General features: G+C 36.7%; 1 protein-coding gene across 2 annotated transcripts in view; it reads right to left on the bottom strand.

Annotated features, from left to right (window-relative positions):
* UCHL3 (ubiquitin C-terminal hydrolase L3) overlaps positions 1-16,449 on the bottom strand; it is a 32,691-nt gene extending 16,242 nt beyond the window's left edge. For both annotated transcript variants that reach the window (XR_008469766.1, XM_054223777.1), the window contains exons 1-4: positions 16,321-16,449; positions 12,988-13,144; positions 12,480-12,565; positions 11,348-11,395 (exon numbers count right to left, since the gene is read on the bottom strand). Coding sequence is in view for 1 of the 2 variants with exons in the window: in XM_054223777.1 (XP_054079752.1) it covers positions 11,348-11,395; positions 12,480-12,565; positions 12,988-13,144; positions 16,321-16,395 (366 nt within the window). In the remaining variant the exon portion in view is untranslated. The remainder of the gene's footprint in view (positions 1-11,347; positions 11,396-12,479; positions 12,566-12,987; positions 13,145-16,320) is intronic.
* Positions 16,450-26,397: the final 9,948 nt, after the last annotated feature.

Here is a 26,397-nt window from a genome sequence, read left to right as displayed (position 1 = left end):
TAACTAAAAAAATATTAAAAACACGCCTTGCCTGAACGTAATAAGAGCAGAAAAGACTAAGTTCTCAAAACTAAATTTATAACCTAGAATGCAGTTTAAGGCAACTAATATTTTAAATTTTCTAAGTCAGTATTTGTCTTCATTTTAAATGCCATTCATTGAATCTTTTTATCCTTTATTTCTTGTACTAGTGGGTCCCCTAGTGAGATCAACCAAGACAAAGAGAAACTTCCCCCACACTGAAAATATACTTTCACATTTGTAAAAGTGAAATTTCAACAGAGAGTTTATAGGAATTGTGGAAAAGCAAAGTTAATACCAGATTATGTCTAATTATCAAGGCTGCAATAGCCATAAAATTCCATGTATTGCTTTAATAATAAGCACAAATTAAGCTGTGTCAACTGAAGTTGTTTTCAACTTAATATTAAAAAAAACACAAAAACCATAGAATTACATGTCAATATTAATATGAAATTAATGTTAAATACACATCTCCAAATAAAGGATACAAGGTCGTATATTTCACATTTAATTTAAAATGTGGAAAACAAATCATAACTTGAGACTCTCTATTCAAACAAGACTTACTAACAGCTAGAAACTGCAGAGAAGAGAGAATTAGACTAACTTCACAAGATGAAAAGATCACAGGAGCATATTTCTGTGCTGAAAATTGCAGCAGGTCAAATATCTAAAGTGGTAAAACAAAAACCCTGAAATAGAATTGCATGTTATTCTCATATAAACCAGTAAGGACATTATGTTTATGGTTTGTAATGCAAAAAATACATTATAAACAAGTTAAAAGCTTCATGGAATAGGTCCAAAAACATTCAGGCAATTACCTGCCCCCATCCAAAACTCATTCCTATATATAGCTGTTATTAAAGCCTAGAGCCATTTGAGTCTAAGATCTAAAGGGAACACCTCTACAGTTTGTCACACACCAAGAGCCACGCTTTTGCAAATACCTAAAAGTGCAGAAATCTGATAGTGCCGAGTAACTGCTGACTTGGCTCATCCCCAAACCTGTGAGGTTCTAGAAACAGGGATCTGTCTGCTCATCTTGTTTGGGGAACCCAATCCAGCAAAGTATTTCAATCCACATCTAATGCATTGAAGACCCAACAGGACAAAGCAGTGTCCGGTATTGCATGACCATTTCTTTCTAAGAGGAAATATTTATTACCAATTAATTTGCTAGTAGTTACAAAAATTAATCTGGAAGCTCAAGTTCAGGGCATCCTCTCAGTGGAAGGTTCAAGCCCATGTCACCTTCCCTCTAAGGGGACTTCCCTGTCTGTCTGCTGACAAACTGTGCTGGGACTGGGGCTTTCTTTCCTCCATTGTGAGGTTGTGTCACTATGCAGAAAGAAACACTAGCTGCACTGGGACAGAGATCAAATGAGCTTTAACTTCACACCAACATCACTGGAAACTGGGGAAAGAGAAGGAGCTACAATGCTGCTAGTCCTGGTCTGTGTTTCATATGCACAACCCTGGGATCAGAGGCCCTGCCATGTGTTCTGCATCTCTGCTCAGTTGAGTTGATCCATGAGCGTGCAATAAGTGTTCCCAACAAACTAAGTGTTTGTGTCCTCGTTCTACACTCCCCGTTCAGTAAGCCCTGTTAAGAGATGGGGGAAGGCTGAAGTGACAATAAAAACTGCAACTTTTCCAGCCAAGTGGGCAATATAAAAGTTATTATAGCTTTAAGATTATCTTCAGAGACAATGTACTTAATATCTATCGTTTTTCACCACCATCTTTTGAGGCTTTTTTTGTTTTAAGTAATTGCTCTTTATTGAATTGGTTAAAAGGTTCTGTATTACAGTTCAAAGTGCAATAGTGTTTTTCTTCCTCAGAAGTCATTATCCTTAGTGGGTTTTTTACATGCAAATTAAATCCATGCATCACACTGTCTGAAAAAAATCCTCTTCCTCCTTCTTCCTTCACAAGTGTTTTTAATCTTTTAATAGCATTTCAAGTTTGTTTTGGTGGTGGTGGTGAAATCTTGAGAGACATTAAGTTCCTTCAAGCTTTTATAAGAAGATAAGCAGGAGACAGGGAAGAGGAACCTGACAAAGAAGGTATTCCACAGAGGCAGAAGCTGCTTCATGAGCTCATCTGCAACAGCACAACAGAGAATTCACACAAACAAGAGATATTATAAATATTTCAACTGCAATAAAAGTCTTCTTCCTAACTAGAACTTCCTTACAGGCAACAAAAGCTTGCAGAATATGCAAATTCTTAGGACATTAAGGTTCATAAACTCCATTCCTCACAGACCTACATGTTTTGTCAACATTACAGTTATCAGCATTAGTATGTATTGAGACTACAGTTTTTAAACCGAATTGAGCTACACCTGCTCGCTGATCAACTTCTGCGCCAGGAAGTTTAATTAGTGTTTCTGCAGCTGGTAAAAAGAAAGTCTTTACAGTATTCTCCATCTCAGTTTAATCTATGATTAAGAATGGACAGTATCCCAAGAGTATTACTTTGCCAGACATATGGGTAACAGAGTTTAAAGGCGAGAAAAATGGTGAGCTCAGAGCACCCAAAAAAATCTTTCCAAAATTAGTGATAATTTCTCTCTCTCTGAAGACCTAAATTTAAAGTTCTATGGTCTATGCCAGGCAAAAGTCAAGCTAGATTATCACAATGGTATTGGTAAAATGTTGGCAGTCTTAAGGACTGTAAGTTCTTATAACTTTTTTCGCCAAAATTAGTGGTTGGATGAATAAAATAAATAAATAAATAAATAAAGTTTCTCTTCTGCCTGAGGGAAAGAGGTTGAGCGTGAACTCAACCATCGCTCGTTATGATCAGCCTGCTAAAATGCCAGTGAGCAAACACATGGCTTAGAGCCTGCTATTTACTGTCTCTTACACAGATAGTGCAAGATCAGTGCTGGAAGCATTATGGATTGGAGAGATGCAAAACAAACCAAAACAAAACAAAAACCACAAACAAACCAAAACTTATGGTAGTTGGTTGGTAGAGATGTTGGATCAAAACTGTAGAAACACTTTGTTACTTTCCATTGTTATTTTTTTCTTATATACTTGTTATTTAAATTCATGGTCTGCTTTATGGGTGCGAATATCCTCTATAGTTATGTTTCATCCTAGGAATCAGGAGTTCCTTCATGAAGATTTTACGGTTAAGCATAAGGATAACAATTCAGAGCAATACTGTATTAATACCTTATTAGTTACTTGCTCAGTAGAGTATAGAAATCAGATTGATGCATGTCTCAAACACTGACACGTTAAATAACAGGGCAATGCAACGAGTCAAAGACTAACCAAGTACAATTTCCAAAACATTTCACGTGATTCTTGTAAGCTCATTTTTACACTTCTACTGTGTAGGCTGTAAACGAGAAAAAGCTATAGCTAACAAATCTAGGCAGCTTCATCACCTTTACAGGAGAGATTACATGCTTGTTCTGTACTGCTAAGCTAAACAGAAATCATCTTAGAAATAGTTACATAATTGATTTTATATTCTCCCGAGACGCAAATATTTCTTTACAAGACTACGGATTATTCAGAAGAAAGACTGAGGAATATGGGCTATTTAAGAAAAAAAACCCACCATATGTTCTTGGCAGGAGCGAAAGGGAAGCTCCTTTATGTTTCTTCTCTAACAATAAATTGTAATGCCCCAGGGAACCAGAGATCTTTGAAAGTTCAAGTTTTATAGCAGTTGAGAACAGAGTGCATTGACTTTACTTAGTTCTTGCCAATGTTAACGACTGTTACTGTGATCAAAGTCTAACTTAGCGCATTCCAAGCAAGATTATAGTTCTCAAGGCACACTAAACAAGTTTACAGACTACAGTTTGCAGTTATGGTTTGAGTTAAGGAAGAAATCAAGCTGTGGTAGCTTTTTTAGTGGCTGCCAACTTCAATCCATGTTAAAAATATTCCTGATCATACTTATGAACAAAAAGTGTATCTAAGTAAACATACTGATGTGCACAAGTACATGAGTTTTTTGTGAACATCAGAGAGCAGTTCTTACTTGTGCCTTTTATACCGACAGAGTCAAACATCAATTTTGATTTTCAAAGGCTAATATTTCCACCATCAATATTTTTGATAGAGGTCTAATGAGGTGCAAGAATGTTGTTTTCATTTGAAGTGGCAGCACCTCAGCGCGCTCAGTTCTGAGCCTCATCTAGCTAGTACTAGTAACCAAAGCTGTCAGTTGGTAAATAGACGTATGAGGTGTACTAAAAAAAAAAAAGTAAATAAAAAACACAAAAAGGAGGAGTTACAAAACCAAAGGCAGTATTTTCTGTGCTCCCCAAAATAGTTGATATATTTTATATTCCAGTTCTGTTTTCTTCTCTCTTCCGTATTAGCTAGTAACTGAAACACCGTACGTTAAACTTCATTTAGTTGGGCATTCTCAATAGCTTCTAATGAAAAGAAAAAACAGGAATTTGAGAACTACTAATTTTCTCCTAAGAATTTAGGCCACAAACAAAATCAAAATCTCTTATTATTCTCCAACCAATACCTAACACAGGTATTTCAAGTGGCTGCTTCACTTGTATTTGCTTGACTGAAACATTATTTTGAGCTATGCTGTAATAATATTTAAAGAAGTAAACTTCCTAAAGACCACAGATCAAATTCTGCTAAGCAGTAATGCATAAACCATGCTAAAACTCCCCTGTCCAAAAAAAATGTCAACCTCAAACACAAAAGTGGTTCCATATGCCGCAAGTGCTGCAAGACATAATAAAAAGTTTACTCTATCATTTGAACTTTATAACAAAAAGTGATATGGAAAGCCATGTGTCAGCAGTTAGTGATACCTTGATGTTGCACAAACAGCCTGCCAATTACTTAACACCACAGCTATTTGTGTATTTGCTGTTCACAGCAGCAAAAGCTGATCTAAGTCTAGTCTGTTAAGCCTTCTCCTCTCTTCCCAGGAGTGTGCTTCTAACATCTCTGTGCCAGCACTAGCTCCTGCAAGGTTAGAGGATGAGGATGTTGAGGGAAGCTGTTTGGGAAGGTGACGGAAGACAGAAGATATTGTAGGTAATCTGACAATACAGAATTATTTCAACAGACACACAGAGCTGTCTAAAGCTTCCGATACTATTACCAGAACAGTATCTGAACAAGAGTTAAGCATGTCAAAGCTTTTAGAAAGGCAGAAATTGAATACTGGTTATTGTCTAGATCAATTCCTTGTCTGAAGGCCAATTAATCTTTTAAAAGGTATTTTACATGGTATAGCTTGCCATTTTCCTTACTGTGGAATTGAGCTGTAATGAAGCATTGTTGCAAAGAACTGGATATGGATGTCAGTAATAGGAGAGCAGAACAAAAATAATTTGCTACTCACATTATTATAGTCACATATTAAAAAGGTCATTTATTTTAAGAAGCAGTACAGATAATATTTTCTACCTGGAATAACTTCTTCAAGCTGTCATAGCATATCATTGTTCAATTGAGTTAAACAATTTCTACTGGTTTATTTCTCTAACAAGTGTGCCTTTGCATCTTCTTCATTTCCTCTCTCTCAGAAAACTATACAGTAACTTTTTATTATTAATGAAAATGAGTACGTAGGATACAAAGTAAGTTTCTTCCCCAACTCCAAATTCAAAAGGGCTATTTCCTCTGCAAAAGACTCTAGACTTGGAAGTCTCTCTCGTATAATGACGTTTCCCTGTTTTTAAATAATTCTCCCCTCAGATTCTCTGATCTGTTACTTGAAAATAGTTACTATGATTGTTTTCAAAGAAAGCAACCCAAAATAATAATAATACAAAAAAGTTGGATATGAACCTAACCCTGATCAGTGCTATTAATTGCTACTTTTCCTCCCTCAGATTTTACCATATCTTATTCATTAATGATCCCTGTAGATTAGACAGATAATGTGGATACTCTAGCATCCACAAACTGTATTGACACAGGAAAAACAAAAAGAAAAAAAAAAAAGCAAAACAACAAACAGAAAACCTCTGCTCAGTACAAAGCAACAATATAAGGACCAGCTTAAAAGCATGCACAGGTCTGCAGTGAAGCAGGTTGTATTTTCCACATCTTCAGACATCCTAGATATTATAAACAAAAGTATATGCTTAGCAGAAGACTCATGAAAAAATAAAGATCTTGAGTAGCTGATAACTATTTTTTTTAGTTTCAGCAATAGCTGCCTTTAAGGAGCTATCACATAGAAAGGAGAGCAAGTTGGATCCATGAAGCTTTATCCTAAAGACCTAGATCCTTTTTTTGGCAGCTTTGGATATGAAATACCTGTCACTTGAGAAAGTGTAAGCTTCAGCAGCATAAAATTTAACAGGAGTCTTACATTAATTGCCCTCATTACAGTACTGGAACATGGGACCAGAATCAAACCACCCTTGAAACCCCTGAAACCAACACCACACTTCTCCTGTGGAATTATTCCCAGATCTTACTGCTTGCTAGTAAAGCAATTTTAAACAGATCTACATTTTTTTTTTTTACGCGTAGAAGTACCCATAGGACCGCTTTATCTATTTATTTGCTTTACTGCAGGAAAAAAGTGAGCCATGGAGACACAGAATCCAAGAGTCTTAACACAGAACTTGAACCAAACCTGGTCCAAAACCTGTCCTGAAGGATAACTCCAATTTACAGTCTTTTTAATTTGAAAACCTGAAATGAATTAGCAAAACGAAAACTGCTTAACTGTTCTTAAAATTTAATCTCTTTGAAAGAGCAAAAAAAACTTTTCCATTTTTAAGAAAAATATTTAAGTAATTTAATAAAAATATAGTAAACTTCATTAAAAACCTCACATATTTTAATACAAAAACGTACTCAAAATACTCAGTTCTAATCCAATTTACAGACGGCCTGTAAATTTTTCAATGCAATACCAAAAGTTATATAAAATGGCTAGGAACACAGCCCTTCCTTCACCTCCCCCCCCCGCCTTTTGAAACTAAGCAAATTGATCACAGCTATCAAACTTGGGAAGCCTATTAAAGCACCCATCAAGGCACAACACTCACTTCAATCCATTTCCTTAGCAATTCATCTTAAGGCTTCATCTAAATAGATCACACATTAATGGTAAATCCCAGAAGCAAACTGACCACTGTAATTGTTCTCTTCCAGAAATCACTAACTGGAATGTCTACTAGTATTAAAGTTATACAAATAATACCTTGTCACATGCCTTTCTTTTCAAATACAACTTTTCTTAAAAACCTAATAAAATAAATTAATTGGATTACAGATTATTCTAAAACAGAAACGAATCCTGCGTACTGGACAAAACAAATAGACAAAATACACAGATACTAGAAAGATAGCATTGCTTTACTTTATTACTGCTAACCTTTTATTTCTAGATAAGGCTTGCTTTATTTCAAGGTTTGAAATACCCACATAAACAAACAAAAGCAGAAAATCCACTTGCATATTGTAGAAATCAAGTAGCCACTGAGATGGCTTAGCAAGACTGTCAAGGAGCAATCAACAAATAAAGGCTTTACTTAGAAGCATTAAAGTCTGAATCCTCAAAGATCTGAGAAATCAGAGACCAGAAAAAAAGAAATATTATCAGAGAAGAACCTGGCTGTATCCTTTGCTATTTTTAAACCTTCCGCATCTCAAGATTTGAGAAAATTTTATCACATCATACTGATGTACGGTGGTGTGTTTTGCAAGGGAGAGGGAAAGAACAGCATCTTGAGAGCAGTTACACAGTTTCTTAACCAAATCAGCAAGGCTGACTGCCTTACGTCCCACTTCTGGAAATTATTCTGTCTTAACACAATTGAGCTTAAGCAACATTTTCAGAAGAATTTGAGGAGAGAGTAGCATGCAATACCTGTCTAAGGGACAGAACTACGCACAGAGCAGGCAAGCCAAGTTAATCATCCTAAAAGAGGAGGCCTGCACGTTGTCTTAACCTTTAATTCTAAGGACATCTTGCTTGCAAAGCTACAGAACTTACTGTCATTAAGCAACTATATAAACCACTTTGTATTCAAAGGAAAGATTTCTATGCAAAATGCCCTTGCTGTGAGGGGGCAGGGGTAGAACAAAAACCTAACAGAGTCATAGGAAGGCAAACATGTTCCTTTCCAGTGCTCTGAAATTAAGTTTAAGTCCTCAGGAAAGTAATCCTAACAATAATGGATATGCAGGAGGAATGGGATTCTCTTCTCTCTCTCTCCAAAGGTGCTTGAACTTGTCATCTCACTCTGCAGGACAAGTCAACATCCTTGTATGACCTGCATATGCTAAATTCAGCATCTTCAAGGGCATGCTGTTCATCAGTCCCTCCACCACTACCTGAAAAGGTATACAGCAACATTTAAAACGTACCATTGGAAGGAAAAAGACTTGGAGATTAACTCCCTCCAACCCTCAATTACACTTCTCAGCATACTCATGTTTCGGATTTTGTATTGCTTTAAAAGAATTGTACTTTAGAGTAAAGCAATTGCTCCTGTACAGATGAAAGGGGAGGCCTTGCTGTCAATTTAACTACACTCTGGTAGGACAGGATCTTCAGGCAATTAGATGTTCTGGTAAGATAACTTGTTTATTTCTTCCCTCCTCGGTTGATGAATAAGAACTATTCTGAAAAATGGTCCTAGGACAGGTACTCAGCCACTGTACTACTTCAACTTTGGAAACTGAAGGACAGGAAAAAGTTATTTTACCCATCTAAGGAATATCCATATTGAATGACTTCCAGATTCACTTATGCAAAATAAAATAATAAATATATGGCAAGGAAACGACCCATTCAATATTTGTGTTTAAACACGGTTGCTAAGACAATCTTGTAAATTTTTCATTATGAAAAAAGTCTTCATCTTTCCACACAATTACTAATCGTTTGTATTGTGGTTATTTTGATCAGGAAACAAATTAATTTGTGGAAGTTCAAGAAGTTAACTGTCCCTTATTAGGAGATTCCATCATCACTTAGATGCTTCCTGAATCTTTACAAAGACTCTCAGGAACTGAACAGCCCTTGCATTTTCTTTTCCCGTCATTCCCTAATTTCTGTCAGAAGAATGCATAGACAAACCATTCCCTGGGTGAATGTCACAGTACATCAAAACAACTAAAGAAGTTTTTCTCTTTCACAAGTATCTTAGGAAAAGATTCAGTCTTCAGCAACTTGTGGGAATAATCTCCATAGCCTCTCTCTTACTGAGCTTGCCAAGAATATATAGAAAAGGACTCATTTGTAAAGAAAACAGACTGGATTTTTTGGAGTCTCTCCCTTAGAAAAGGAAGAGAAATATTAATTTGTTCTGATGTTTCTTCTTGAAATATAGAACCTTGATAAATTTAGAGAAAGAGATGAGAAGAAAGAGCGGTGGGGTTTTTTTAAAGAAAATATCACAAAGGAAGTTGAGTATCTATAATAGAAAGAGTTAACACAATTTTCTTAATTTTCACTTCTGGATGATGGGGCAAGGGGAAGCAGAAAGGACTGCTTTGCTTCTTCCTGCATTGTTTAGAAGACACTGCAGTAGTGATTAGGGGCACAGAATCCAGTTGGAGGTCAGTGACGAGTGGTGTTCCCCAGGGGTCAGTACTGGGTCCAGTCCTGATCAATATATTCATCAATGACCTGGATGCACCTGAGAGTGCACCCTCAGCAAGTTTGCCGATGACACAAAGCTGGGGGGGGTGGCTGACACACCGGAAGGCTGTGCCGCCATCCAGAGAGACCTGGACAGGCTGGAGAGCTGGGCAAAGAGGAACCTTATGAAATTCAATAAGGGCAAGTGCAGGGTGCTGCACCTGGGGAGGAATAACCCCATGCACCAGGACAGGTTGGGTGCTGACCTGCTGGAGAGCAGCTCTGCTGAAAGAGACCTGGGAGTCCTGGTGGACAACAGGATGACCATGAGCCAGCAATGTGCCCTTGTGGCCAAGAAGGCCAATGGCATCCTGGGGTGCACCAAGAGTGTGGCCAGCAGGTTGAGGGAGGTCATTCTCCCCCTCTACTCTGCCTTGGTGAGGCCGCACCTGGAGTACTGTGTCCAGTTCTGGGCTCCCCGGTTCAAGACGGACAGGGAACTGCTGGAGAGGGTGCAGCAAAGGGCTACCAAGATGATCAGGGGACTGGAACACCTCTCTTGTGAAGAAAGGCTGAGGGATTTGGGTCTCTTCAGTCTGGAAAAAAGACGACTGAGGGGGGACCTTATCAACACTTATAAATACTTAAAGGGTGGGTGTCAGGAGGATGGGGCCAGGCTCTTTTCAGTGGTGCCCGGGGACAGGACAAGAGGTAATGGGCACAAACTTGAGCATAGGAAGTTCCACCTAAACATGAGGAGGAACTTCTTTCCTTTGAGGGTGGCAGAGCACTGGAACAGGCTGCCCAGAGAGGTGGTGGAGTCTCCGTCTCTGGAGACATTCAAAATCCGCCTGGACGCGTTCTTGTGCAACCTGCTCTAGGTGACCCTGCTCTGGCAGGGGGGTTGGACTAGATGATCTCCAGAGGTCCCTTCCAACCCTATGATTCTATGATTCTGTAAGAAGAAAGAAAATGTCACCTACTCTAATTCAAAAAAGAAAAAAAAAAAAGAAAGTGGAGGAGCCACTGAAGTCACAGCCAAACAAAGGAGGATTCCTTGCATTGTCAAACAAAGCAGTGCTAGAAACAATCTAATCAATTTTCTTTTTGCGGAACAGATACTGAAATCTGAACCAGAAAGATGGAAAACAGCCTTAGCACGGCTGAAGCAGAAAAATGTTGAATATTAAGTTTATTTTAAGGTTTTTGTTGGTTTTGCATGGTTTTGTTGGTTTTTTTATATCACCTAATCTGTTGGGGAATAAAAACTTATAAATACACATATTAGTGAGAATTCATCTGAATTAGTATTTGTAAACAAGCAGCATATATACAATAGCAAACCAAGTATTGTACTATTTCTTTTCCTGAAGTAAAACTTTTCAGACTCTCATAAAATGTTTGTTCCACTTGTATGATTACTATGGATCTTACCCACAAACTTGCAAAATCAAAATCTCAAGTTTCATTAAAAATACTATTACCATCTGTTTTACTCTGAAATAACGCTTGAAAAATATCATCTATGTTATATAAAAGCTTAAAAAAAACCCCAAAACCAAAAAAATCAAGCTTCAAGTCTGGTTGATCCCAACAATGCCACCTGATTTTGTGCCCTGATTTTTGGCTAATGACACAATACTGCAAACCAAACAATAATCTCCATTTCACTGTAAACTTTTAAAATATGATTGCTTTCATTTCAATTATATTCAACTCAAAACAGTTATTAACAAAGATTTTTAAAAAAAATGAATACCTCGGTCTGACCTTCATGGGCACTGGATTCATGAGTGACACGAATAGCCTAAAATTGAAACATATTTCAATCAGATTTTAAATGAGACACTTCCATTGTTTTAAGAATCACAGTTTGCCCTTCGTTTTATCAAATGTCATAGATGTAAATATTTTTGTTCAGTGCTTGTAATAAATAAATAAAAAAATAATAAATAAATCATCTCCACTTCCAAGGATATCAGAAGACCAATATTTCAGTTTCATCACAGTCAGTTCAAATCAAATACCTAACAGTTTGAAACCGCACTTTTATACACAGAAAAGACTATAGGCAAGTGTTTTTGTTATGTATCACTTCTTAGGCAGACAAAACACTTTAGATAGAAGCTCTGATCAGATACCTTGTGTCCAACATTTCTACAGAAAATGTCATCAAACCTCTACTGTTTCTGTTTGTTATGACTTCCCTCAGCCACATGTTAACAACCTTATTCCTGAGAGCTTCACAATAAGCTTAAATTGAACTCAGGCTCGGAAATCATTTGAAAGGGTGTCATCGTTACCATCAGGAGAAACAGCACCATTCTCCCCCTCCACCACTGCCCAGATGTTTCTGCCACATCCCTTCAAACAGCACTAATGATTTGTCTAACCACACTATCAGCTAGCTCATCTAATTGTTTGGGGGGGGGGGGGGGGAGGGGGGAAGGAGATGATATTTCAGCAAAATCAGCTCTTTGTGTGCCCCAAACTGCTACCGCCAAAGAGGGATGACTAGAAGGCACAAATGAAAGGAGGCAGCAGAAGGACCATCCTTTCAGCAATAGCCCCAGATCAGCTTAAATTGACCACTAAACTGCATCCTGAACACACCAAAAACATTATGCATGCATTTCTCATCCATTTCAAAGTCATTTTAAACTAAGCCAGTGAATTAATACAGATGAGGAACGTCGACAAAATCCATTCTGCTGACTGAGCTATGGGCAGGCAGGAATACTTTACCAAAGCAGGGTTTTCTTTGTATCAACTGTCTGATCACAAGCTCATGTGTAAAATCGAATTGTTTAAGTGCTTCACTGTATCAAGTCCTGCTCATGCAAATAATTCTTGTACCATTTTAAATAAAAGTAAAAACACATGATACCAACTTCATAAGTTTCTAGATATTTGGCCCTCTCTTCCGGAGTCATAGATAATGAATCTTCTAGGAACTTCTTCAGTGAAGAATTAGTTTCTTAAAAAAATAAAAAAGACATAATTATAGAATCATAGAATGGTTCCGGTTAGAAGGGTTAGTTATGAGTTTGAGTCATGCTTTAACTCCAGCTTCATTCAAAGCTTACAGAATGCTTATATCCAACGAAAGATTTAAAGATATAATTACATCGTATCTTTAAGACACTGAAGGCTGACTGCAAGAGGAATTGCTACCTGCTGCAGTTTGCAATGTTTCGAGTGCTTTAGTTCGTGGATTAGGACGAAATACTGGTTTTCTAATTACAGGTAGAAATGCTCCTTGAATAGAAATCATCCTTTATGAATGGTTATATTCGGAGAAAATAGTACAAAACCTATCCTTCCCTTAATGCCTCCCCACAGTTAAAGAAAAAAAGGGAAAAGCCAAAAAAAAAACCCAACCAACCAAAAAAACCTTACCAAAGTTCATTTTATCTCTGTTGTTTGCAATAGCATGAATTAGCCCAATTGTTCCACAAGCATTGTTAATGGTCTGCTTCATGAAATACACTGATGATTTGACATCTTGCCCCTTGGCTTTTATTCTCTCTTCTTCTTCTGTTCTGAAGGTTTCATACTAGAAGGAAAATTACAGACATTTCACAAGTAGTACAAATAAATAGTGGCTACATTATTCAAGCAAAAATAATTTTAAAAAAGCAAAAGCTAACTAAAAAAAAAAAAACCCAAAACCTCAACCTGTAATTCGAAACACTTAACAAGCATGGTCCAACAAATACGTGTAAACTTACTCAACTGAACACTTAAACCAATGCCTTGTCACTAGCCAAAACGCAGTCACACTTGAAACATCATTTGGAAATATGTGTTAACTAACACAATTTCAAAAATGGTAAAAATTTTTCCTTGATCAGAGCACCTGTCACCGTCCCTCTTCAATCCAGCAAAATGCTTTAAAGAACAGAGGTCTCAAAGCATTATCAAGCAAACCATAGTATTTCAGATGTTTAATCAACATGAAACACTTTTACAAGTTCCATTTTTACATTTCAATTTTCAGGAATACAAAATAAGATTTTTATAATGCTCATGGCCTCAAAACAGGCCCTTCAAAAGCCATATTCATAAAATGAATGTTTATTTTCTGTAGCAAAAGAAAGAATTTAGTTTGATTGAATAATCTAAAGTACTTGTTTTGTAAAGATCATAACTGAATAAGATCTGTTACACTGTGCAACAGTGTGTTGGTTTTGTGATTTTTTTTGTTGGTTCTTTTTTGTGGGCGGAAGTGTTTTTCAGTTTTATCTTTAGCTGCATTATTATTTTTTTTTATTTCAAGATTTTCATCTCATACAGAAAAAGAATGAAAGAAAACTGCAGATGTTCCAGACAATGCTTTCTTCCTCCTTTGCCTGTTTTACTAGGTACTTTTGTATACAAAAAAATACTGAAGTAGATGGGGTTTTTATCCAACTATGACAAAAGCGAAGTTTGCATGCAGAATGTTATCACAGAACTCTTCCTGAAAACCCATGAGAAATTTCTCTCAGATTCTATGTACCATCAGTGACAAACAAAACCAAGAAGTTTTTCCAGCATGATTCCACGCTTGCAGCTTGTCTGAATGTTCTGAATGGTGTAAGTAACAGCAAGAGCATTTACAAAGCATTTTAATTTGATACCACTTATCTACAAGTTAACAAAAATCGCCTTAATTGAGAAAAAAACTTCATAGAGTATAATTGGACAAAAGTTCACATTAGATAAGGTAAACAATATAGCTGCCATTCACTCCCTGCCAACCAAAATAAACTCCATGGCAAAAATAAATATATAAATGTTGAGAATACTGAAAATATGACTTTGAGCAAGGGTTAGACCAGATCACCTCAAGAGGTCCCTCTTAACCCGAGCTGTCCCATGATATGTTTTCATTGGGCCATGCCCAAAATGCCCAACGCTCACAGTATTCAGTCTGTCTTAGAGCCTACAATGCAGACTAAGAAAGTCATTGGCCTTTAAACTGGACAATAACCCTGAGATTATCTGTATGCTAACAAGAGTACGTTGCCCTAAAAGCAAGTTCAAGCAAATTGATACATTGGAAACATAAAAGAAAGGAACTTCTAGACAGAAGAACAAAGACATGATAGAAAAGTGTTTACAAAGGCAGCAAAATTAATTGAGCCACACTTTCATAAATGTAGACACATACAAGATGCATAAATAAACAGCAAATTAAATAAAAGCAGACTGTAACAGGCATATTGAAAGGGAGTCTGAGAAGGGAAAAAGTAGTCCAGAAATACAGAATAACGCTCAAGAATCTTATAGAGTTCACACTGAATAACAAAAGCTTCAGAACATTGGGACTTCACATGAAAGATTCAGCCTTCACGCACTCAGGCTAAACAGTTGATTGAAATACTTGTGTCCCTTATGTTTCTGAAGAATTAACATGCTGGAGAAAATCTCAAATATTTGACTGGTGGTCAAATTTGATTGATCAATTCAACAGAGTATATGCTGTTTCTCTGGCTGTTTGTCATATGCTTCTTGAGGATGAAATGAGATACACTTTCTGGGATGAGAGGGAGATCGTTCTTTCCCATGGAATGATGCTTCCTTAGCATGATCCAAGAAAGGAAGTTTGCACTGGCAGGGAGGCAAAAGAAAAGCGACAGTCATAGAAGGAGCTCAGACCTGTAGCTCAGGCAGCCAGACAGAACCCACAGCACACAGAAAACAATGCTGCAAAGGTGACAGAAATTTCCTGAAAGCACGTGAGGATAGTTAAGAGTTTGCTAAAATTCAAAACTATCGAGGTAGCTGAAATCAAGCCTGAAAAGGACTGCCTATGTAGCTGTTCTGGAGAAACTGAGAATGCAAGGGTTTACAGGACCTAACGAGTAAGAGGACTGACCTAATCACTCTTCTCTCTATTTAAACAGGTTTTGTTATAGAAGTTAAGCTTTAATACCTAACTGCTTTATCCTTATAAACCACATGTTGTTTTTGAGAAACGTATTAAAAGGAAGAAGTTACGGCAGATTCACCTCAAACATTTTGTCTGACCTTATCACAATCCTATAAAATTTTTATAAACTGAAAGATTAATATGAATCACACATTTCGACCTACATAACACTTGAAGGAGATATTCAAGATGAATGTCTTTTCTAAGTAGAAACATACGATGACATAAAATAAGCAGACTTGAAGATTTAACCAAATCAAGTATTTAGAAGTCTAACGGAGAGGAAGAAGGGGGAAGGGAATTCTCTTTCATCTTAGAAATATGCCACATCTGTCCAAGAAGCAAAAGCCATACAGATACTGATGACTGAACGAAAAGTGGATTGAAGTTTGGTCAGTGCAACAGTAAGAAAACTCAAAAAGTAGTTGCATTTCATACAGTCCTACACCCTACCTCTTATTTTGCTTATGCTAAAAGAAGCAAACAGAGCCACTTCACAGTACATATTAAAAAAAAAAAAGAAAGAAAAGCCTTAAATTGTCTGTAATAGAAAAATGTGAGGTGCATTTCTCTGTGCTTCTACATTAGCTTTTCCCACTCCAACTTGAAAAGAAATTGGAAATATACATGTAAGGTTATCAAAAGAAGGTTAAAAAAAGGAAGCATTTTGTTGGTGTTTTTAATTAAGGAGTCTCTTGAGTAAGGTTTGAGTCTCATCTTGATTCTATTATGACACCAAAGTACAAAATTCAAACTATTCATTCCCATTTCATTTACAACAAAAGTGATTAGCTGATTATTAAATAAACATTTACCTTTTCTGTTATCGGAAAGAGAAGTAGGACTGCACAGACAGGTCTTGGCACCATGCTAAGCAGTTCTGGTTCCATACCATAAACATCTACAAATTGCCAGTCAGGATGTATACCTAACTGCTTGAGAAACTGGAAAAGTAAAAAATAGAATAATATTAAATGAGTATGCTCATATACCTACCTTTTTAGAAGCATAACAGTGTATTTACAATATGAAATACATTGCAACAACCCATACTTTCCAAAATCTAAGGAGACTAAACGAGATTCAAGTTTTAATAAACAAATAAATCATAATGCTAATCAAGACAATCAAAATTCCCATGTTTTATTTATTTAGATAGCTTTATGAAATGGAAGTGAAAACAATCCTAGCACTATTTACTAAAGCATTAAAGCATAAGCATTTCAGCCCTTTGGAAAGTGTTTTGCCACAAATACAAGAATACCAAATATTCACTTTAACTTGAAATCACAGGTCAGAGCACATATGAATAACCTTATGATATTATTTGACTCCATGAGTACTTCAGAATACCTGACACCATTGCTTATGTTGGAGATATTGGGTTTCAGCAACTTAAAAAAAATTGTGATCTTCAGTGGCCTTTTGAGCAAAGAGACACAAGATACTTATTTTAGTAGGTGTACCTTTTAGAGTGTTCTTTCACATGAAAAATCCTTTCAAACTATGATAGAGTAACATATTTTGAAGTAGACAAAGATTAAGTGCCACACAATAATCGTAAATCTTCAAGTAATTCTCAGTTGCTTCTTTAGAACTCCTGAATGGCACCTAAGCCAAAGGCTTTCTGATCCTCTTTCCTACATTATAGCTATATGTCACAATACAAAAAGGGATTTTAGATCTTTTACCTAACATTAATCCACTTAAGAACAAAAGAGACACTGTAGCACCTACTAAGCTTCGACAACCTTAGCCTATAATTGGGTGCTCACTTTTAAATCAGATATTCTTCTTTTACTCAGGTAAGTTATGTACCACAACAGTTGCACAATTAATAACGATATATGATCTAAACCAGTTTGAAATATTTGTGTTATCAGAGTCTAGAAGAATGTAACTGTGTTCAGAAACTATTGTTACTGTACACACACTGACCATTCATAATTATAAGAAAAAGCTAGTGGTAGACTGTGGCATACACAAATACTATTTTGAAATACTACTTCTACTGGTAAAATAATACATTTTGGAGAAAAACAAGATGTGTGAGCCCTATGTATTTTCCAAAAAGGTAACATTTCACAACTTAACTGTATTTCTGCTGGAAAAGTCATAATCTATAGGAAAATCTTACTCAGTCACCTGGGGCTCTCGAGTTTAAAATAAGGAAAGTCTGCTGACAGAGAGCTGCAAATTTAAATGCCTGAAAATACATGCAGTAAGTAATATTCCTCTACCCTCTCTAATGGAAAAAAACAATGAATTCCTAAAGCAGTTCTTTAGCCAGCTCTCAACAAAACTCAACTCTGCAGTTCAACATATGTTCCCTAAAGTGATACTGGAGAAGACCAGAGTAATTTGCCCATTATCTTTATTAGATGGGAAAGATTATTTTAAAAGCTTCATTATACTTCCTGCCCAATGCTATTTGAGGAAATCCATTTATTGATACATTTGCAGTAAAGATGCTTAAGAATCACTTAAGATCATAAGCCTAAATGAAAGGCATAAATGACTCTTCTTTCCATAGTCCACCTATGCACAAGAATTCAGTAACAGTTATGCTATATTTGAGTAGATTCATACCTACATAGATGTAACTGTAAGAAATATTCAAAACGAATATTTTATTAAAACAAAACACAAGAACATACAACGAAATACAAGTGTCTTCATCTAACATGAGATCCCTTCAAATACCAGTTTCAGCTTGTGTTGGGCAAGAGGCAAGGTGGTTGTCTTTCAGGAGACAAAGCCAAGGGGCTGACTCTCAATATTTGCAGATATAAAGGAGACAATTTCTACAAAGGCTGAATATATGGACAAGTATTTATAAAGAATAAGGAAGATTTTTACCAGTAACACTTAGGAGTACCTTCTACAAGGGGGCAAAACAATAGCAAATATACACACCCTGAAGTTTATTAAGAGAATGAAGCTGCAGTTTGCAGCCAGTGTTTTGAGGTGAAAAAAACCCAAACCAACCCCACACTTTACCATTTTAAATGCATTATTCTATTTCCATTTTACACTGCAAGACATGACAACAGAAGATGGGTAGACATAGTGTTTAGAGATATGGTTTAGTGATGGGTTTTGTCAGAGTTAGGCTGCTGGTTGGATTAGATGATCTGAAAGGTCCCTTCCAACCTAGGCGATCTATGATTCTATGATTTAGGTTTGAAAAAAGTTTAAAGAGTATCTTGGAAAAATTAATATGGCTTTCTGTGTATCTACAGTAATAATCTATACAGTTCACAGAGCTAGTTCAGTATTTGATTATGGCTGCTTTGCAAAATATGGAGATTTTCTTTTCATAAGGCCACGTAAACACTTTTCCCCATTTTTCTCTTTTTCTTACACTACCTACTAATAATAAAGAACACAGATTGACTATAAATTCAAAGAGGAAAAGGGGGATGATAAAGTACCTTTATCAAGCTCTTAAGGAAATCTTGTTCCCTTATGTAGAGGTTTGTGGTACTGGACACAAGTCATAATTAAGGCTTTGCAGAACCTACCCTTTTTGACTAGTTTAGAAAACAAGATAGTTTTGAAGTACAATAAGAAAATACAGTAGAGAAGATTGCTTATTTAATACACCAAGCTCTTTTGGTTCTGTACGACCTTTAAGTCTTGCCAAGATTGGCAAGAAGGGCAAACCGTTATCTTTTAATGAAAATGGGGAAAAGGGAAAGTGTTAAGTATTTACTAGCTGATGAAACAGAAGACAGTATTTTTTTTAACTCCTATTCTAACCCTCTAGGTTGTGAAGATAATTACCCCTTTGTGAATAGCAAAAAAAAAAAAAAAAAAAGCTGAAGGGGAAGGGAGTACATGTATAGGCGCATTAAAATGCTCCTAGTACTTTCCTTACTAAGCCAACAACTAATCTTTCCATCATTTTTACTGCTGTCATTCAGAACGGCGGGAAAAGTAATGCCACTGAAAAAAACCTATTTAATATTTTGCAAGATTACATGAAATCAAGTCACAAAACCCCAATAAAATATAAACAACACTGACCTAGAAAAAGCCCCCACAACCAGAAAAATCAATACTAGAAGGATCACATTAAGCTACTGGACAAATAAGTGATTTAGGATCTCCTGTCCTGTTCCACAACAAAAAAAACCAACCAAAACAAACAAAAAACCCACAAACCCCAAATCAACAAAACACTCCCTAAACCCAAAAATACCTACTCAAACTCCTAAATGAACTATTCAACATAACTAAAACTCCACAGATATAGGGTGCCTTTCATTACTCACGTTACCGTACTGCCTAGAATTTTTACAGTCTAAAAAATTATAAGTTTCAGTATACAATGAGTGATGACTAGAAGTGATGGTCAGCACTACAGAGAACAGCAAGAGCATAGGCTTAGTAAGACAGGTAGTGATCTTAACACGCAAGCAGCCTAACAACTTTATTGTTGAATTATTTAAAAAAAAAAAAATTAAAAAAAAAAGCCAGGGAGAGATCCAAAATAGGCAAAGGAGATACCTCTGTGTATCAAGAGGGTTTAATTCAGGCCTGAGGAAAAAAAAAAAATATAAAGATATCCTTCTGAAAATTTAGTAAGTAGATGATAAAACTGGCAGCATAAAGCCGTGTGTAAAAGAGACTGACAGACAGGTAACCGATGAATAATAGAGGGCAGGATGGGAAGAACCCTTAAAACAAATATATAGAGCTTATTTTTAATGTGGAGATGTGCAAAGAAAAAAAAAAGGAGTTCAATCAATGACATAGCCAGATAAGTAGTCTTTTGCAACTGTGTTCTGAATGGATAAAAGCAAGGCAAGACTGTATTTAATTTAACAGGGTCAGGGAGAAGAAAGTTTGCAGGAATAAAACCAAGTTGTTAGGAACCAGGAAAAGTTCTTTACAGGGACAAAAATCCCTATTAGATGTGACACAGGAAGGTCAGAAATGAGATGCCACAAGCAACAACTTCAGTTTTGGCAAACTACCTGAATACCTTAGTCATAACTAATTTAAACCTCCTTTTTTTCTCCCTCAGTCTTTTTCTAGCTCTTTCCTAGGCCAGACAAAGATGCTGGTACAAAAAGGAGTCAGTTATGCACCAGAAGGTGAAGCAACCACTTCCCCACTGACAAAAACATTCCTGTTTTAGGACAGCAGGCAGTTCTCTATGCCTTTTAGACAGTGTCAGTCATAGGGAGGGACCTCTGCTGCTTAGCATTCCAATTATTCAGTGGCTACCCATTTCTGACTATTCTTAAGTTATATGTCTTCAAGCATGTACCTTAGAAAAGGAAAAAAAAAAAAGATACTTGGCTTACTTGGCTACATTACAGAAGCCTTACAGGGGCTCAGGAAGAACAGCAGCAACAACAAAAAACACCACACATGTCTCTATCTAGTTTATTAACTTTTTCAGAACTTTGTTTTTACTGATTATTGCCACATTTTCAGTTGTCTCTTTTCTTGTTGTATTAAAACACCTTCCTGCATACTTCTTGGATTTTCCCTGGTCCATCTAACCATTAGACAAGAAGCCACTTTTGAAATTACTTTCCCCCCCGACACACACACCTTATCTGTACTTCTCGTGAATTTCTCCTTTCCCCCAGTATTCCAGAAGGCCGTTCCTTCTCACCTGATTATTAATGTTTTCAACTAGCTAAGGGGGACTGAAGAGAAGATGGAGACAGACTCATCTCAGTGCACAGCAGGACAATGAGAAAAAATGGACATAAGTTGGAACACAGGAAATTTGAACTTCATAAGGAAAGCATTTAAAAATAAATTAAAAAAATAATGACCATGGTCAAACACTAGCACAGGCTGCCCAGGAGGCTGTGGAGTCTCCATCCTTTGAGGAATTCGCAACTTCACAAATTCCTGAGCAACCTGTTTTGAACAGAATATGGTTGGACTACAGAACTCTAGAGGTCCCTTCCAGCCTTCCTGATTCTTTTCTAAATCACCACAAACTGTAAAACTGCACATCCAAATGTTAGTTAATAGCAAAAACATTGCAATAAGCACATTTAGGCACATTACCTAAGTGGTATAACCCGTGTTGTTTTCATTGTCAGTACCACTGCTTTAACCTACTAACTGTTAGGCATTGAAAGAAGCACTGAGTAGTCATCTTTAGTACATGATTTTGCACTGAGGTACACTGGCTACCTTTAAGGTTCATTAAATTTATTTAATTAAAAAAAAAAAAAGAGTTCATGCTTATTTATTTATTTTTAAAGAGCCTCAAAAGTAGAATGGAAACCCAGGGGACAAAGGCAACCTAGCAACATCTTGACCCAGGCAACTTGACTTGTGCAGTTTAGAACAGTACTCCTGCCAACACAGTTTCACAGCCAGTAGGAAGATTTGATTTATGGGGTTGATGGAGATGTGGAAAGGATAAGTGGGGTAAGAAAAAGTAAGGGCGCAGTTTATTTTAACAGAAAACTTTGGGAGTAGTTAATACACAATTTAAATACTGTCTGAAGTAGCCATGTTCTTTTCCACTTTGTCAGTTGCACGTAAAAACAAAGTGAGGAGAAACACTGAAACAAAATGGACTTTGAAATTTAGGTGCAATTAAAGTTGGACGGTATTTGCAAATATTTCAAGAACCCCACATTCTAAATACTGAGGCATTATAGTCAAGCCTTTGAGTTTTCTGCATTTTACTGTGGTATTTGTATACAAGTTGGAACCTTGAAAACACAAAACTGGCAAAATGCACAAACATTTCCAGACACTCAGATGCAAAAGTCAAAGAGCTTTTGTGGGAAGAACAAACCATTGTAATCCTCTTCTAAATGCACATGCAAACTAAAACACCAAGAGAGTCTACATTTTATTGTACTTTTGCTCAGTGGATTAAAGCATCACTGTATCACAACAAAACCACAGTTAAGACTTCCTTCTGCAAAACCAAAACATGCCTATGACTTTAGGAAACTGGAAGAACTACATCTAAATAAACCAATGAAGACGATCAATATTTTGTAACTTTTTCATGAAAGCATAGGGATTTTTGGTGCTTTGTTAAATTGAAGCTAATCTTTTTCCCTAGAAAGTAGTAAGACACTGCACAGGGTATGTCTGATGGAGTTATCACCAAGAAAAAGAAAAAACCCAGAAGAACACTTATATTACAATTTATATAAATCCACAAATAGATGGTTGTATTAAGCCCTTTAAGTATCCAATTCTTATTAAACTAATCTATTACAAGTATAAATGCACAATATTTTGCTTTCAATTCTTTATACATCATTTCTAGAGGCACATTACAAAAACCTGTTTGTTTCAGAAGTGAAATTCCTCTACAGAAATAAGGGAACCACCCAAACAATATTTTATTGTTTGGGCATTAAAAGGATATATTTCTTAATTCTTTTATTATGACATTTATGGAATTAAAATGAAGGGATCGTTTTTCAATCCATATTAGAGAAGGCGTCTTTCAGACTATTAGTTGAAATGACTGATGTGACAAGATGGCAGCAGCTGTAGAAACTTTAGTTCTATACAGCAGGTCAAAAGACATACCAGAAACAAATACATGGCTGTAAATTACATGAGGTGCATTATTCTTCTTTACCAACTACTCCTCACTTCATGTAGCCACAATATGGTCTTGCTCAAACAAGAGATGCTCCATTATAATAAACTTACTTGTGAAATTCAAGATTTATTACAAATTCTTTAATATCCTCAAGTGCTGTATTTCAGGACCTCATAATAAAGTTTAAGGACTACAGCCCATTTATCTTCACAATTTTTTAATTAGTTCTTTTCAAAATTTGTAATGAAGGAGGAGAAAAGAAAACACTTTCAACTTCACCAAAAGTGTGAGAAGTCTCACATCCACAAAATTATTATCCTTCCAATTGCGTTAGTTTCTTCAGGGTGTCTGAGCAGCACTGACTTACAGTTAGTGCTCCTGATCTTCACAATGAGAAGTATATATTTTTAACATATCTATCAAGCAGTTTCAAAACTTAATACTCAGTATGCCCAGGCACTGCTATATACATTGAACGAGGACATCGCACAGGCAGCAACACAAAGTGTGCAGAAAGCCAGGCTAACCAGCTGGTCCGGGCTTCCTCCAAAATTGCCCCAGTGAGAGCTTTAGAATGCTCCAGGGTCCTGAGGGGCAGCTACTGTGCCACTAGTTCAAAACAGGACACCACACTATGCCATGAAAAACACTTAAGAGACCTGTTTCTATGTTCTAAATTATTCATAATGGGTGCAAGCCACATCAATCCGCTCCAAATAAGCTGTTATATGTATTACTTTTGCAGTGTGCTAAAACAATTGGATTCTACTGATTCTGATGGTCCCTTAAGCCAAGGAAAACATGGAAGCGGGGAACAGCATCTTCAATGCAACAAGACAACCTATCACATGAACCACTATCACTTTTTTTCCACTCTGTAGCACCCCATTCCCTTAAACTGCGCTCGAGACAGTTAAGGGCTTCCTTGTTACAATTTTTAGTTTATGTCATTCAAACAGAAATAAGAAAGTGAGCAAAAAAGAGCATAATATAAGGCCAGAAGTGGCAAGTATAAATAGGGGAATTAAATACATGGTTTTCTTAGCTTTCAACTACTGAGGAACAAAGACAGAGAGATTCTAAGTCAATCTTTCAACTATTCTCCCTCTGCGCAACTCGGCTCAAGTTTACTTTCTCTTATTTTCTTTCTCTGAAGCTTACAGCTTAGACTGAGGGTTCTTCATGTTTGCTACTGCCTCTTCCACTTCAATCTTGAGCTTGGTGGAATGAATGTCACAATGTTGTTTGTTTTCAAGCAACTCTTCTTCTTTACCTTGAATACCGTTTGCAAGATATTTGTTTTCTTCTTTCTGACTTTCTATTATTTTAAGTAGTTCTTCACTTTTAGCCTGCAGTGACTCAAGGCCTTTCAGTGATTCTTTCAATTGACTCTGCAGCATCACATTCAAGGACTGCAAATATACTAATTCACAGTTGCAGCTCTGTCCAGATGTCTTCTCATGTCTTTCTCATTCCCTGAGTTGCTTGACTACTGGCTCTAACCCCCAAAATAAGTTACAATTTTCCATTTGCAACATATCTACCTATTTAAACTCAATAAGAGGCCTATACAGCTTGAGATATTTTAAACTAGAAGAAGCTATTCAACAGTTCATCTCACAGTGGACGCCTGCAACCCCTTCATATTTGTCCTTCTGCTTATTCTTTGCTGTGCTGTGCCACAGCCTCAACACTTTCCCCTTGTTGGCTCTGTGGAAGGCTTTCTAGGGTATTCTTTTTACAGAAAGACATAAATTGAACCCTGGTCCTCCACTTTCTGAGGCTACACTCATAATAACAGGCTGTTTCCTAAGCATGCACACTATCTCCGTTGTTTCCACTCTGCTTACAACGGAAGAGTTAAGCTCCACTCCCCCACTAAAGAAAAAAAAAAGGCGGCGTAGCTAAGCATTTTCAGAAGGACTTCTCTGTTTCTTCACAACCAACATCCTTTCACTCCAATGCAGTAGCTCATCTACAAGTACTACCACCAAGTACACTTCAGGAATCATGCACACACTGCCTTTTCAATGACTTCAGTAGGGCTTTCTTTTGGGAACCCTTGAGTAATAGCGTTACAGAGTTCATGAAATGGAAGACCTTTTAGGAAGAGTAAAGTTTGTTTCCTCAAGATACTTAACTGATCTCTGTATTTGCCCAACACCCTTAAGAAATGTTTCATAATTGGCTGAAGACCAGCTGTATCCAGTTTCTGCCATTTGTTCTATGTTTTGTGATCTTTATTGCCCCTCTGACTTTAAAGCCACAGCTATCAAAGGCATCCATGGATTAAAATTAATTTCTTTATGTAGCTGACTCTCAATACCTTAATGGCTTTAAAAAAAAAAAAAGTAGGAGCAAAGGCCTGAAAATTATGCTGGAAAGTTAACTAAGAATCGGCAAGTAAGCCCTATGTGGCAAGAGAAACACAAGCCACTGCCAACTCTCAATAGTTTAACTCTGAACTACTTGAAGCCAGAGCTTGAGCTTCATAATCAGATGCAGTCAATTACTCTATCCTTATCCAGATATAACGAAGATGTGAGTTGACATGGCACCTTATCTAGGAAGTAAGAATATCTCTTTGAACATGTGAGATGAAGAAAGGTTGAGAGAGATCAGGAAAGATATCCACCAATATTCTTTTTGTTTATCTATGCTTGCTAGGGAATCAATTATGGGTTGCAAGCCAGACCGAAGTGCTGTCATGATGAAGAACAATCAGCTTGTGTCTGATCTTTTCATTCCAAAAATTTGTATGCAGTCTCTTTTTTTTTGGTGGTACAAGAAATTGAGAACAAGATACACAGACAGACATCATCTGGTAAATGGTGGGCGGATAAACGCCATTTTCTTTCCTTCTCTCTCAGTCGGGAAAGTCTTGCAACAGATTCAGGAAGAAGGGTAGCATGGGTCACATCAGGCCCCCAGCTGAAGGTCAAAGAGAAGAAACCATTCCCTGTCATCACTGTACATAAAGTAGGGCTTTGTAAATGCTGAATCATCAACTCAACTAACAATTCATTCTATCAGACTGTAGAAGTGGAAGGGGAAAAAAGGTATTGTGACAAATCAGCACTGTATGCTACATTTAACTACACTGACTTCTCTCTTAAAAAGATCAGTACGGATATGTGGCTGTGGTATTCTAAGTGAGTCACTGACACTGGAAATCTTTAAAGCTAAGAAAGAATATTCCTGTTTCTCCTCACAAGCTAGTTTCTGAACCTTTAAATACTTCTAACACATATGCACAAAGAGAGATCCTATATACGTTAAGGATTTAGAAATTCTTAGATGTGTATAGTAACATAAATTCTTTCAGATAGAGAAAAAC

The sequence above is a fragment of the Rissa tridactyla genome, chromosome 1 (genome assembly GCF_028500815.1).
Source record: "Rissa tridactyla isolate bRisTri1 chromosome 1, bRisTri1.patW.cur.20221130, whole genome shotgun sequence".
Classification (NCBI taxonomy): Eukaryota; Metazoa; Chordata; class Aves; order Charadriiformes; family Laridae; genus Rissa; species Rissa tridactyla.
This window is presented reverse-complemented; position numbering and strand designations above follow the sequence as displayed.